At 35.4% G+C, this 12987-nt stretch overlaps 1 protein-coding gene across 1 annotated transcript; it reads right to left on the bottom strand.

Annotated features, from left to right (window-relative positions):
• Positions 1-1366: 1366 nt before the first annotated feature.
• On the bottom strand, positions 1367-5011 carry LOC109207064 (33 kDa ribonucleoprotein, chloroplastic). Its single transcript, XM_019369947.1, has 4 exons — positions 4397-5011; positions 3428-3529; positions 1914-2222; positions 1367-1835 (listed from the first exon to the last, which is right to left on the bottom strand). Exons 1-4 carry the CDS (start codon positions 4826-4828, stop codon positions 1704-1706), a joined length of 975 nt encoding a protein of 324 aa, XP_019225492.1. The 5' UTR covers positions 4829-5011; the 3' UTR covers positions 1367-1703.
• Positions 5012-12987: the final 7976 nt, after the last annotated feature.

Below are 12987 nucleotides of genomic sequence, written 5' to 3' on the forward strand. Positions count from 1 at the left end.
TGAACATAATTATTTGGTAAACAACTATTACATCTCAATTATTTGTTCGGATTGTTATTTGGATCCTGAAGAATTAAAAACAGTAACAGTGGTTGAAATCGAAAATAACAAGAAAACACTCGCTAAAACTACTCACATACCGCTTATATTTTTTTATCGGGTTTGAGGACTTCAACAATAGGGTTGAATGCTAGCTCAATTGGTAAGCTCTCTGTGGAGAGTTCAAACTCTATCAATAGTATTGTGTCCCTTTCCTTTTTTTCCCGCCCCCTCCCCTATGTAAAGTTCGAACATATTTGGAAATGAAAAAATAAGGGAATTTTGTAAAATATATATAAGATTCTATCATCAAAACGAACAATAGACCTTTGTGATCCGACCCTTCCCCGGATCTCGCGCATAGCAGGAGCTTAGTGTATCGGGCTGCTCTTTTTTCATATCATCAAGACGAACCTTAGGGTCAGAAAGCATATGGCTGCATATTTAACCCAAAATCACATTTATATATTAGTTAGACTAAAGAAAAAAACCTTCATACCGACTTTTGGGTTGATAAAAGTAAAATATCGTACAAGGTTATCGAAAATATCATTCTTCTAATTGGAATAAACAAAAAGTACTTCGGTTACTTGCCCCTTTTTATTTCTCATGTTTTAACACATTTAATAAAATTTTAGCAAGAATGAGTCAATATATTAGCAAAAGTTATGTATCTGATATTCTGATTAATTCATATATTCCACGTTGACTTGATATAAAATATGTTTAAGATCCCGTTACATGGTCATCGTGATGAGAGTGCCACCGTTTTCAAAACTGGAATCTGCAGGTATGTTAAATCAAGTTCATGGAATCACGGATACTGTTTCTCTTTTACCAAACTGAACGTATTTAAATAAGACAAACCAAATAACTACTGGAATATCTTATAGAGTAAATTAATAGTTACAGGAAATCAATAAGGAAATTAAAGGAAGCTTAGGGAAAACATTTTCCTCCAATTGGAGGAAAATGAGTTCATGGAGAAAATATTTTCCAAAACATTTAAACCAACCAAACATGGAAAATTAGAAAATATTTTCCGAAAAATATTTTCTTTCGTACCAAACACACCCTTAGTTCCAACTTACAATGACTACTTCCTAAAAAAATTAGTAACACTTACGTAGAAGTGTTAGGAGAACCCCCGAAAAAACATTAAATCTTTTTTTTTTTCCAACAGATACATACTACGTAATTAGAATGACCAGAAATATAATATTGTTCATCATATAATAAGGAAGCAAGAAACCTTATAGGTAATTGAGCTGAAATATTTGTGTAAAATTTTGATTTACAATTATAATTTACTGCAGACAATCAGAAATAAAATTTTAAAATATAGAATGAGTTATGATATAAGGAAATATAAAGTAGCTGAATATATGAGCATTGAGCATTTTGCATGAGTATCTCTATTGATTCTAGCGATGAGTTACATTACAATCAAAATACATTTGGTAACTGTGCATTTTGAAAATGTACAGGCAATATAGCAACACAGCTTACCTGCATCAAGTGACAGTCCAATAGCAGACAATAACTGGTGCAAAAAGAAGCCGAGGCTGCAAGAAGGTTATGTAAGCTGGAAAAAGCACGTCTTCGCCGCATATAAAACTCTACATTACTCTAAATGGTTGATTCTGTTATGAGTCTTGGTGATCTTATGAGCTGAGACTAGAAAGTAATTCACTGTTCTCAGAATCATTTTCAGGACTTGTTTCGACAACTGGTGGAGAAGATACGGGAGCTTTCTGCCCAGCCACATTTAGTCGCAATGGCCGTCCTTCAAGTTCCTAATTGCATTATAAAACTGTGAGAAACAAGGATATGCTAAAAGGTCTCCAAGATACTTCATCACTATTTATCCTTACCACTTCATTCATGGTATCAAGTGCAGAGTTCATTGCTTCAGCAGAAGAAAATGTAATGAAACCAAAACCTCGAGATCTTCCTGAGGACCTGTCATAGATGACTTTTGCACTCATGAAACCGGGCTGGTCAGCAAAAGCGTCTCTTAGACCTTGAGAAGTGAGGGCCCAGCTAAGATTCGCAACGTATAATTTGTGAGGGCTATCCACAAAACCTTGATAGGTGCTTCTTATCTTTGCACTCATTACTTCCCTTTCACCTCCTCTTGGAACCTCAGGGAAATTCACCTTGACCGAACGACCTCCAACTTGCTGTTAAACATTTCACCACAAATAATAAGGTAAAGAGAAAAGAATGTAAGAAAAGAGTACATTTGACAGTCCTCCGACAATCAATATGATAAAAAAATCGGTCACAATGGACAAATACAGATTACTTCAAACTTTTGTAATGGCTTCCATATTGATTATTGATATACTGACTTTATTAAGTTGAGACCATGTCACATCTTTCTCATTTGATAACCATCTAGCAGGTAAACATTGGACTTTTGGTCTTTGCAAAGAATCATAGGATTCCTGTTTGTTTCCCATATCATGTGAACAGTTGTGTCCTCAATTTAACCTTTTCTCTAGGCACCAAGGAGAGAATGTGGGAATTTGTGCATCAACGAGTGCAATAACTCTCTGATACGGCCAGATGACAAGTAATGGCTATAATCTATTTTGTGGATGATTTTCGAGCTGTAAACATCAGGCGCTCTCTATGCCATATTTCAGAGCGTTTAGTAAGCTCCAGAGAGCATTTTGTAAAATTGTAGTAAAAATGTCTTACACAGCCCGATTACTAGCTTTGTCAAACTTGACTGATTAATAGTTTAATCCTCTTTTCTCCCCAGAAAGAGGAAAAAAAAAAAGGATACCTTATAGAAGTTAAAGATACTAAGAAACAAAGAGGACCCAAGCTACATATTACACAGAGAAGAAATCTATCTTGCAGTTGTTACCCATCAAAAAAAAAAAATCTATCTTGCAGTTGTTACATATTTAGAACACTGATATAATTTACCATAAATTGAAGCAGTAGGAAAATAATTAACTATATTTCTTAACAGATGCATAGGTAAAGCATCCATTATTCAGATGAGCAATGAATGACAAGGAGACAAAACATGTTTTCTTATCGAGACAAAGTCCAAGGGGAGCCTTGGAGCAACGGTTAAGTTGTCTCCGTGTGACTAATGCTTGTATTAGGGTAGACTATCTACATTATACCCCTTCCCCGGATCCTGCGTGAATGTAGGATGTTTTGGGCAGCGGGCTACCTTTTAACAAAGTCATCAGTTCAAGATAGGCGAATAACACACCATCTTAATTATATTCCTAATGATTGACTATCAAAATTTAACAGGGGTATTACTATGTTTTGGTATCCCAGACAAATAAGTTCTTTTTGACAGCTTAGCAATGCATAAAAGAGTCCTTGCAATAAAATGATGAGCGAAGTATAAACTTACAGATCCATCAAACAAGCGAATTGCTTCCATTGCCTCTTCAACACTTCCCATTGTAACAAATGCAAATCCACGACTCCTATCTGTAACTCTGTCATAAACAATCTATAAATCCATGAAGAAAAGAACAATGAGTTTCACTGTATCATATATTCTAAAAACGAATATGACATCCATCAAAAGTCGAACTAAAGTACAAACAAGCTTGATACTTGGAAACATGAGCCCAGTTTCAACTACAGCTACTCAATGCTAAAAGTCTTCTTTCAGTTATAATCCACAATAGCAAACCAATTTTCTCCGGCATCAAGATAAAAAAAAAAAACCTCTACATTATCTCAAATGATTTAAGGATTTGAATTACAGCATCTGCATTAGTCTTGCCTGTCTCAACAATCAATTCAGAATGTCTATGCTATGAGATTTTGTTACATAATTAGTAAAAAGTTGATAAATAGCAGACAAGAGCAATCCACATTTACAACTTCTATGACTACCATATGCCACTTAGCGTTCTAGGTATGAGTTCATCCGAACCTAGAAGCTCTAGCTTGGATCTTGTATATGTGTCGAAAATTTTACTTTAGTACAAATAATTGATCTCGAACCATGTAAATCAGATGAGTTGTGGCAGAATATCGAATGTGAATCCATAAAGTTCAAATCTTGGATCCGACTTTGATGCCACCTATCTTTATGTCCAACCATACCCCAAAAACTGACCTATATAATAGTTCTTTAAGGTAAATCATTTTTCAACAATGATAGATATTTTGCATCTCACCAGAGGCACCTGCTCAACTGACAATTAGTCTTAATTACCAATCTCAATGATCAATGTTAGAGTTCATAGTAATAGGATTGTGTTTCCTAATCAGTAAAATAATTGGAACTTCAGTACATGAACAGAAAAGAGCCAAAAGAAGAAAATCATAAAGAATCCAATCAAAGCAACAAAAACTCAAAACAGACCTCAACATTAGCCACTGTGCCAGCTTCAGCAAAGATTTCAGACAATTGAGAAGAGGTCATTGAAAAGGGCAAATTACCCACGTACAATCTACCACCTTCAACTGATTCTGACTCAACACCTTCTTCTTTTTCTTCAATTTCCTCTTCTTCTTCGGCTGACAACGCAACTTCTTCTTCGTCATCTTCTTGGACAACCTCAACTCCATCAGAGACAGAAGCACAAGTGCTCAAAAAGATTGAAGAGCGATAAATAGAAGAAACGGGGAAATGGGCTTTGAGTTTTGTTGCGTTTATCTTGAAGTTGAAGTTAGTATTATAAGTACTTAAGGAAAGATGTTCTACTGAGAATTTAGGCTTTTGAGTGAAGAGATACAGCGAAGAAGTAGAAGAATTGGATGCTGTAGCAGCAAAAGAGAAGCAAGAACCAGACATTTTGTACCAAAGAACCAGTTCGGGGCAGATTCAGTGGAAATGAGAGAAGATAAAATTTGAGGTTGGTTTTCAGGATAAGACCGAGATATGGGGGTTTTCAGGAATTAATTTTGGATTTGTCGTCCTCTCTATTACGCTTCTTTTCATTTCTTCAAGTGCTTATTTGAATGAGTAACACTCGTGGCTATTTAGATTTTAGAAGTCTAGATAGTATATTTTAGAAAATCACTCTCCAACTTTGATAATAATAAGACAAACAAAAAACTCTCTCCCTCAAAATTATGCACCCATTAATATCATTATTTCCATTTTCTATTTTGTACGGAAGAAGTTTTTAGTTTTGCGTTCATTTTAAACATCTTTTAGCAAGTTTGTCTGGGTGCTCATGTTATTTGGCCATTTTTCTAAGAAATTGTAGAAGCTTAATTTTTGGGAAAATTACAAATAAATTGAGAATTATTTAATGGTTCAAAGCTAGAATAATCATTTGGGACAGCGGAAGTATAATCTTTTTTTAAGAAAACAGAATTAAGAAAAAGTGAATAACTTTTTTTTTTTACTATAGAAATTAATAAGGAATGTAATAAAATCGATTCCAAGTGAAGAGTACAGTCAAACCTCTCCATAACAGCATCCCTATATAATAGTCATTCACTATAAAAGTCAAGTTTTCTTAGAACCGATTTTTTAAGTTATATTACCTCTCTATAACAGCTTTTTACTTATAAAAGTGATCACGCCCAACTATGCCTTATAAAAAGGACAAAGCGGTCGCTGCAAATATATTCCGGTTAACAAGTCTTGAGTCGAATCCCACAGGGAATTAACCTATCGATCACAGCTATTGGACTCACAGAAATTCACGTATTCAATCTTCAGAGATATTTGAGTAACAAATTGGGTGTTTATTAACTAAATATTATGTAATAAAAATGCAATAATTAAGAACTAACTATAAACCGTTTGTAAGCAAGAATGGGAATGATCTAAGGTTCTGATTTCCCCTATTGTCGGAATCCTTTCTGCTATTTGCTATAAATTTGCCTAAGTCTTCTCTATCGATCATGAGCACTCTAACTGTCATAACTCTCTCCCGAGTAATTACAACAATATACTAGACATATTCTCCCGAATTACGCTAGCTAGTTTTTAAGTATAACTCACTTAGATCGCACCCAAGGTTTCGTTATCCCTAATCCCACCTTTAAACCCTTCGTATTGATCCCTCATATACGTTAGGAGAGATGATGTTCAACAACTACCTAAATATGCACTCTCTCTCGAGTAATGCACACTAAATAGGAACAGCTAATTGAGGGCCCTTCAATCAATAGCAATAAGCATATAGTTGAACAAATAGAGATAATACTATGGCAAATCTATATTAACATAACGAGAAAATAATCCTTCAACAGGTTCCATCAAAACCCTAGATTATGAGTTTAGCTACTCATACTCATAGAACAAATATCCAAGGTAATTTGCATTATTAAATTACAGAGTAAGGATAAAGATATGTAGAAATCAATATTTTTCAACTCCCAAGTAGTGTTCCACAAGCTATTCTTGCCTCCGGTTGCAAAAGTCTTTCAAAGTGGCTTTTTTGGGTCTATTTATATGTTTGGGACAAGCCCTAAACGTGTAGGTCAACTCCTAGTCAAACCGAAAAACAATAAGAACCTTCAAAACTCGGACTGGGCTTGGCCTTAGGCCTGGCGTCGCCTGGAAAACGCCTGGATAAAGCCAGCCTAGGCCTGGCTTTAAGCTGGCCTCACCTGGATAAAGCCTTGGTAGGCCTGACTTTAAGCTGGCCTCACCTGGATAAAGCCTGGTCGAGATGTCTTTTGCCCGGCTTCTCCTTTTCACTGTTCTCGAGCGCCCTTTCGACATTTAAGCATCCCTTTAGCTCTACTTTCATTTCCGATGCACCTACACATAAAATAGCCTCCATTACGCTCAAACAAAGTGTATTTTAACATTAAAGCATGTAAAACGCAAAGCATATAATGTGTAAAAACCATGAATTATAGCCACACATCAAAAAACAACAACCATATTTATATCAGAATACTCTTTGTAAAATTATGCCTCTATAACAGCTATATAGATTATTTAAGATTACTAATAATAATTCTAATTATATGCACATAATCTTTTTTATTAAACAAGGTTTATGTCTTGCATAAGACATAAGATTTGAAGATCCGCACATGATATATTTTCCATTAGATACCTTTTTGCTGAAAATTTGGACACGAGTCTTCGCCATTTCAGGCGTTCTATTGATAGTAAGAGAATAAATTCTACGAAACAACTACAATTACAAAGTCCTTCTATCAATCTTGAAAGGATTTATTTTTTTAGTAGCTTTAAAATGTGTGCCTTAGAGTTTAAATCTTTGTACGTTTTGTTAATGAATTTATTAATAATATAGTATTAGGTTTTTTCAATATATACCTAGTGAAATATGCATATCTTCTGACATTTTAAATTTGAATTTTTTTTTATCTTTTATATGTAACATTAAAATAAGAAAAATAATTGAATTTTGGATAAGTTTTATCTATAACAGCCAAAAAATATTGAAACGTTAAATGATGTTATAGGTGTATAACAGACATTCGCTATAAAAGTCAAAAAATTTCGAAACAAATGAGGCTGTTATAGAGAGGTTTGACTGTATAATGAAACTAAAGTAATGATAGTAATGGGTGAGAAAATTCTAGGAGATGAAGAATAGGGCTGGGCATATATCGAGTAACAATGATAGCTCAAAGTAAAAAATGCTATTGAGTTATTTTTATTGAGTTAATAGTTCAGTAGCGGTTTAGTGTTATTTCATTATTGGGTTATCGATTTTCGGTTTATCCAATTTTAATAAGCTTTTATCAAAATTATAGTTTTACCTTTAAGTACATAAAGCCACCTTAGTGTTTCATTCTCTTAATTCTCTCGGCCGTCACTTGTCATCTTCTGGCCTTACTCCTTCGGTTAAGTTTAAACTTTTCTGAATTGTTCATCTTATTCTTCGGTTCAGATTTTCAGTTTTGAACTTTGAAGAATTAATTATTCAGATTATTAGTTTTTTTTATTGTGTTTCTTTTGTGTGTTTAGGTTGAATATCGTTGCTACTAATACTATCGTGTATTGCTATAATTTCTTTTCAGCTGTTGTGCGTTGAAATATTATTAGAGAATAATAATTGTGTTTCTTTACAGTTGCTATTAATTCTTTTCAGCAATGCACAATTGTTGAATATTGCTGCTACTATTTGTGCATTGCTAAAACGAATAAGTTGAATAAATAACGTTGTTACTCTATTCTGCATTGCCTTTTTTTGTTGGTCTATAAGATTAATTACTTTCATTACTTCAAAACAAAAGGAGCATACAAGGAGGGAGGTGCAGGTGCACTACTGGTAGCATAAGGAAAAAGACATTCTACATCTATAGTTTTATCCGTAGATGGATCATTACAAAAAATAGTGGTTTCAATATCTATATAGCTACATTCTTGATTGTTCTGGCTGTCTTGTGCTCGCACTTGCGGTGGATTTACAGTAGTGGTGTCGGGTTGGTTTACAAAAAAAACAAGTGCGGATGGCTTCTACGAGCCACGCCTGTTAGGTCATGTGTGTACTCCTTGAGGGCAAAAATAGGGGCTTGTTCCATGGTCCACACACCAGAACCATTGGGCAACTTAGAGCCATACTTAGCCAAAACATCTGCTACCATATTTGCCTCCCTGTAGGTATGCTGGATGATAGGATCACCCAGCTGCATGAGCAAGAACCTGCAGTCATCAACAAGATTTAAGTAATGCACATTACGTTGTTTTATGATGGTGATTACCTCTTTTGCATCAATATTGATCTCTAATGGATAGCAGTGGTGCTGTAATGCTAATCTAAGGCCGACTACTAAGGCATGTAATTCCATGTGGATGCTATTTGCACTTGGGATATTTCCAGCAAATCCTCATACCCATTTACCTTCATGATTGTCACACCTCCTTTTTTACTACCCCCGCAACGGTATATATAAGGGAGTTTTTCCAATTTAAGTGACAATCGGGATTATTATTTAAGATCAGAGTCGCCACTTGGGATAATTTATGGTGTCCCAAGCCACCGGTTTAAAGATCCTGAATCGAGGAGATTTCACTCTGTTTTAATGTCTGCGAAACACAGAAATCCGGGTAAGGAATTCTGTTAACCCGGGAGAAGGTGTTAGGCATTCCCGAGTTCCGTGGTTCTAGCACGGACGCTTTGACCATACTTGGCTTAATCAAATTATTTAATTACTCATTTTTAGAACCTATGTGCATTTGCATTTCTAGTTAAGAAATTATCTTAAAACAGGTCACGCGTACGTGTAGCCGTTTGTTTTGGCGCGTCAAAAATCATGTCACGCGAACGTGTCCACAATTAATAACGCTTTATTATCATTAAGAAAGTTTGGTCTTATGTGAACGCATACTTCGATTTTATTTTTAGGATCGTAATTATGTCACGCGTACGTGTACACAACCACGATGGTACATTAAGCGTGCCTAAAGCAAACTACGAATATCATTTTTACAACACTTAACAAGAGGGCCATAACCGATTCAATTATGGATGGCACACCTCGGTCTAAAAGAACTATATTTAATTAAAGCGGGCTTTATTAATAACAATTTTATTACTATTGAGAAAAGTTGGTCGAAGTTGCGCGAGCGCATACTCCGATTTGTTTTTAGAATCGTAATTATGTCACACGAACGTGCACACAATCACAATTGTGGATTAAATCGTGCCTAAAGGCTTTTCTACGAATATTCATTTTTTAATAGCTAAGTTACAATATTTGTGAGGGCCATGACTGATCTAGTTAGGATGGCACGCCTCACTCCATTTTTAAAGAACTACACTTAATTGAGATGGCCTTATGATATCCTTATCTAGAATTGATATAAATTTAATGGGCAGCTAAAGTAGTAAAGAGTTTGAAGTGCATGGCTAAACCTTTAATTATTTAAAGTCCAGTCTGGGTTCGGCTTAAACCCAAAGAGATTTTTTTTATAAAAAAGGACGAAACTGGGCTCAAGAGAATAAAGGGTGAGGCAGGTGGTCAATGAATTCCTAAACGGGCCAGCAACCGCTAGGCCCAATTCTGCATAACCCTACTTTAGGTAGTAAGGCCCACATCCATAAATACCAAGCAGACCATTTAGATGTAAGAAATGAAATACAACAAAGCTTGAAACTGGACCCACAGTAGGACTCAAATAATACACCAAACTTATGCCGGACTGCCTCATTTGGGCCACTGTCAAGCCCAAATGAAGCTTCAGCTTTTAAAGTGGATGTAGCCCAAACACGTTCACGGAACAATAGGGATCCAGAACTGAAATCATTTACCAATGCATCTGATTGTAAGCAATTAACAATAACCACAAAAAATAACATCAACTCATTCATGAACTAACTTAAGTTTTAATTTCCTATTTTCTCAGCCAGCTAAAATTTGTATCTCTATGATGCATACACCAGTCATTCTAACATCTATCAACTAAACTAAAAGGATATTGAAACATCTAATCCTGTCAAGATCTATACATGATTCAAAATCAGAGATATTCATACAACATAGCTGAGACTAGTGACATGGAGTTCCTAAATGCATAACACTTGAACAAAATTCTAGCAGAAACAGTTTACACACAAAGGATTCGAAGATCCAACATTTTAAAGTACTAAGTCCCACATTACATCCACATGAAACCTTAAACACTTAAATTTCATTACAGTTATAGATACATGCTCCCAAATTTCTCTGACCATTTAAAGGGTTAAGATGAGTACCTGAATATCAAAACAAAGCAAAATGAAGAGTTCAGCACATCCAACTAATGGAAAACAGTAACAATCCAGCGCTGAACATCCTTGATTCATAACATATTTAACCCAGAAATCCAGCAGAGATTTTTCTAATTTTTTTGCTAAAAATCAGAAACAATCCAGCAAATGCAGAAAACTTTTTTTGTATTTTCTAGGGTATGAAATTCTGATGGATTTTTCAGGACTTTGGTACAGAGAATAATGCTGAAAGTCTGTTTTTTAGAGTGAAGGGAGGGCACTACTTATAGGCCTCTAAGGCCATGTGCTCAAAACAAATCAGGGAAATATTCCCAGTCCGAAAAGGCTTCTTTTTTAACTAACTGGGACAACTGGCTGTCTCTTATTGGCTCAGCATATTTATGCTAACCAAATAGGGACAGCTGCCCCCCTATTCTAGAAGCTTCTTGTACTAGACTTATCCAAAAACTTGCTTCATACCCTGCCTAGACCCCTTAAGTTTTCATTTATTCCATTAAACCCCCCTAAACTTCCATTTGTTCATGACTTAGACCTAACAAACAAAGACTAAGATTGGCACAACTTCACAGATTGAAAGGACCAAACATTTATGCAATTAACCTTTAAATCAACCCTAAACCTAAATAGATTTATCATTGAGATGAAATCAGAAATGACACAACACTTAAACATTTGAAACTAACATTAACATGAATTAACCAATGAATGATCCATTTTATGAGATTCGAACCTTTTGAACCAATTAACACTGCCATTTAACAGGGAATCAAACCACAACGAGATATTAACATGCTGATTTCAAAACAAACTCGACTAAACACAAGCTAAACCAATTTAAATTAACCCTAGCCGAAAAAAAATTGAAAATCTAATGACTCTGATGGAAAATGCATAAATTAATCCCTAAACTACTGAATAACATTGGTGATTAAGCACAGAAGTTAACAAACAATTCTAAAAAAAAAAAAATAAACCCTAAATCATGCAACTACGAACAGATCAACCATAACAAGAAATCAGTCAAAGGAAAGAAAAATGGTTAAGAAGTTACCTATTCTATCATAATGAACCAATTTGACGCGAAGTACCTGGCCGGTCACTGCCAACGAACCACAATCCGGCGGGTTTTGGAAATGACCCAAAATCAACATTAATCGGTCGTTCTTGTCAATAACGATTGGCCAATTTAAGTTTTGGGTCAAACTCTGAAGAAACGCCGGCGAGGCAAAAAGAGCAAAATTGAGGGCTTTGGAAATTTCTTAGATCTGGAATCCAAAGGATTTGGGTGATTTTATGGTGAAACGGAGTGGAGATATAAGGTGAGGGGAAGGTGGTGGTTGTTTGGTGAAGTTTTGGAGCCATTTAGGCCTTTTATGGTTCTTAGGCTTGGTGTTCGGATCTGAAATTGGAGGATCTTGGTGGGGATTTAAGGGAAGCCGTTTTGGGATTCGGAAAGAGGAGAGGACGGGGATTCTAGGGTGTAATTTTGGTGGTGTTTGGAGGTGGTTCGCCGTTGTGGGCGATTTCCGGCGGGTGGTCGACGGCGGAGACGTTGGGTGAATTTAGGGGCGGCTAAGGTCTCTAGGGTTTGGGGTTAGAGACGGACTGGGGCTTCGAATGGGGATGGGGGGGGGGGGGGTTAGTTCGGACAGTCATATAGTTGGGGGGGTGATGAGTTCCCAACCGTTTGATCAAAGGAGATCAATGGTTGGGATCTAACTCAGGGAAAACGGGGTCGTTTTGAGTAAGGCTGGGCCGGACCGGGTATTTGGGTAATTGGCTCGGATTTTGGGGCGGGTTTAGGGTGTGTTTGGGGCAGATTTGGGCAAAAAATGTTTGGGCTTCAGCTCTTTGGCCCAATTAAAACAAACCCCTTTTTGTCCAATTCTCTTTTATTTCCTTTTTTCTTTTTGTTTTTGTTTTTCTTTTTTTTTTTCAATTAAAAACCTAAATTAAAATCCTAAATTAATCTAGATTGTAAAACTAACCAATTTCCTAAAAATTATAAAAATTCCTTGATCCTAAATTAAAAGAGAAAAACTACTATTCTGAAATGTAAGCTAAAAATGCAACAATGGATCATTTTTGTGATTTTTATTTTTAATAAAACAAATAATTAACTAATTAACCTTAAAAATATAAAAATAAAACCTAAATGCAATGCATGGTATTTTTGGCATTTTTCATGATTTTTAATGGAAATTAAACGTGCACAAAATGCAAACAATTAATAAAATCCTACAAAAAATCCTATAAAATGGCAAATTGTTGGAAGAAATCTATTTTCTTGGATTTTATA

This window comes from Nicotiana attenuata, unplaced genomic scaffold (genome assembly GCF_001879085.1).
Source record: "Nicotiana attenuata strain UT unplaced genomic scaffold, NIATTr2, whole genome shotgun sequence".
Classification (NCBI taxonomy): Eukaryota; Viridiplantae; Streptophyta; class Magnoliopsida; order Solanales; family Solanaceae; genus Nicotiana; species Nicotiana attenuata.

Bases quoted from the DNA above. Each gene is read 5' to 3' on its own strand.
- LOC109207064 (XM_019369947.1), bottom strand. From the start codon at position 4,828: ATGTCTGGTTCTTGCTTCTCTTTTGCTGCTACAGCATCCAATTCTTCT. The intron at 3,530-4,396 runs GTCTGTTTTGAG...ATGGATTTATAG, and splicing joins GCACAGTGGCTAATGTTGAG to ATTGTTTATGACAGAGTTAC. The intron at 2,223-3,427 runs GTAAGTTTATAC...AATGTTTAACAG, and splicing joins TTCGCTTGTTTGATGGATCT to CAAGTTGGAGGTCGTTCGGT.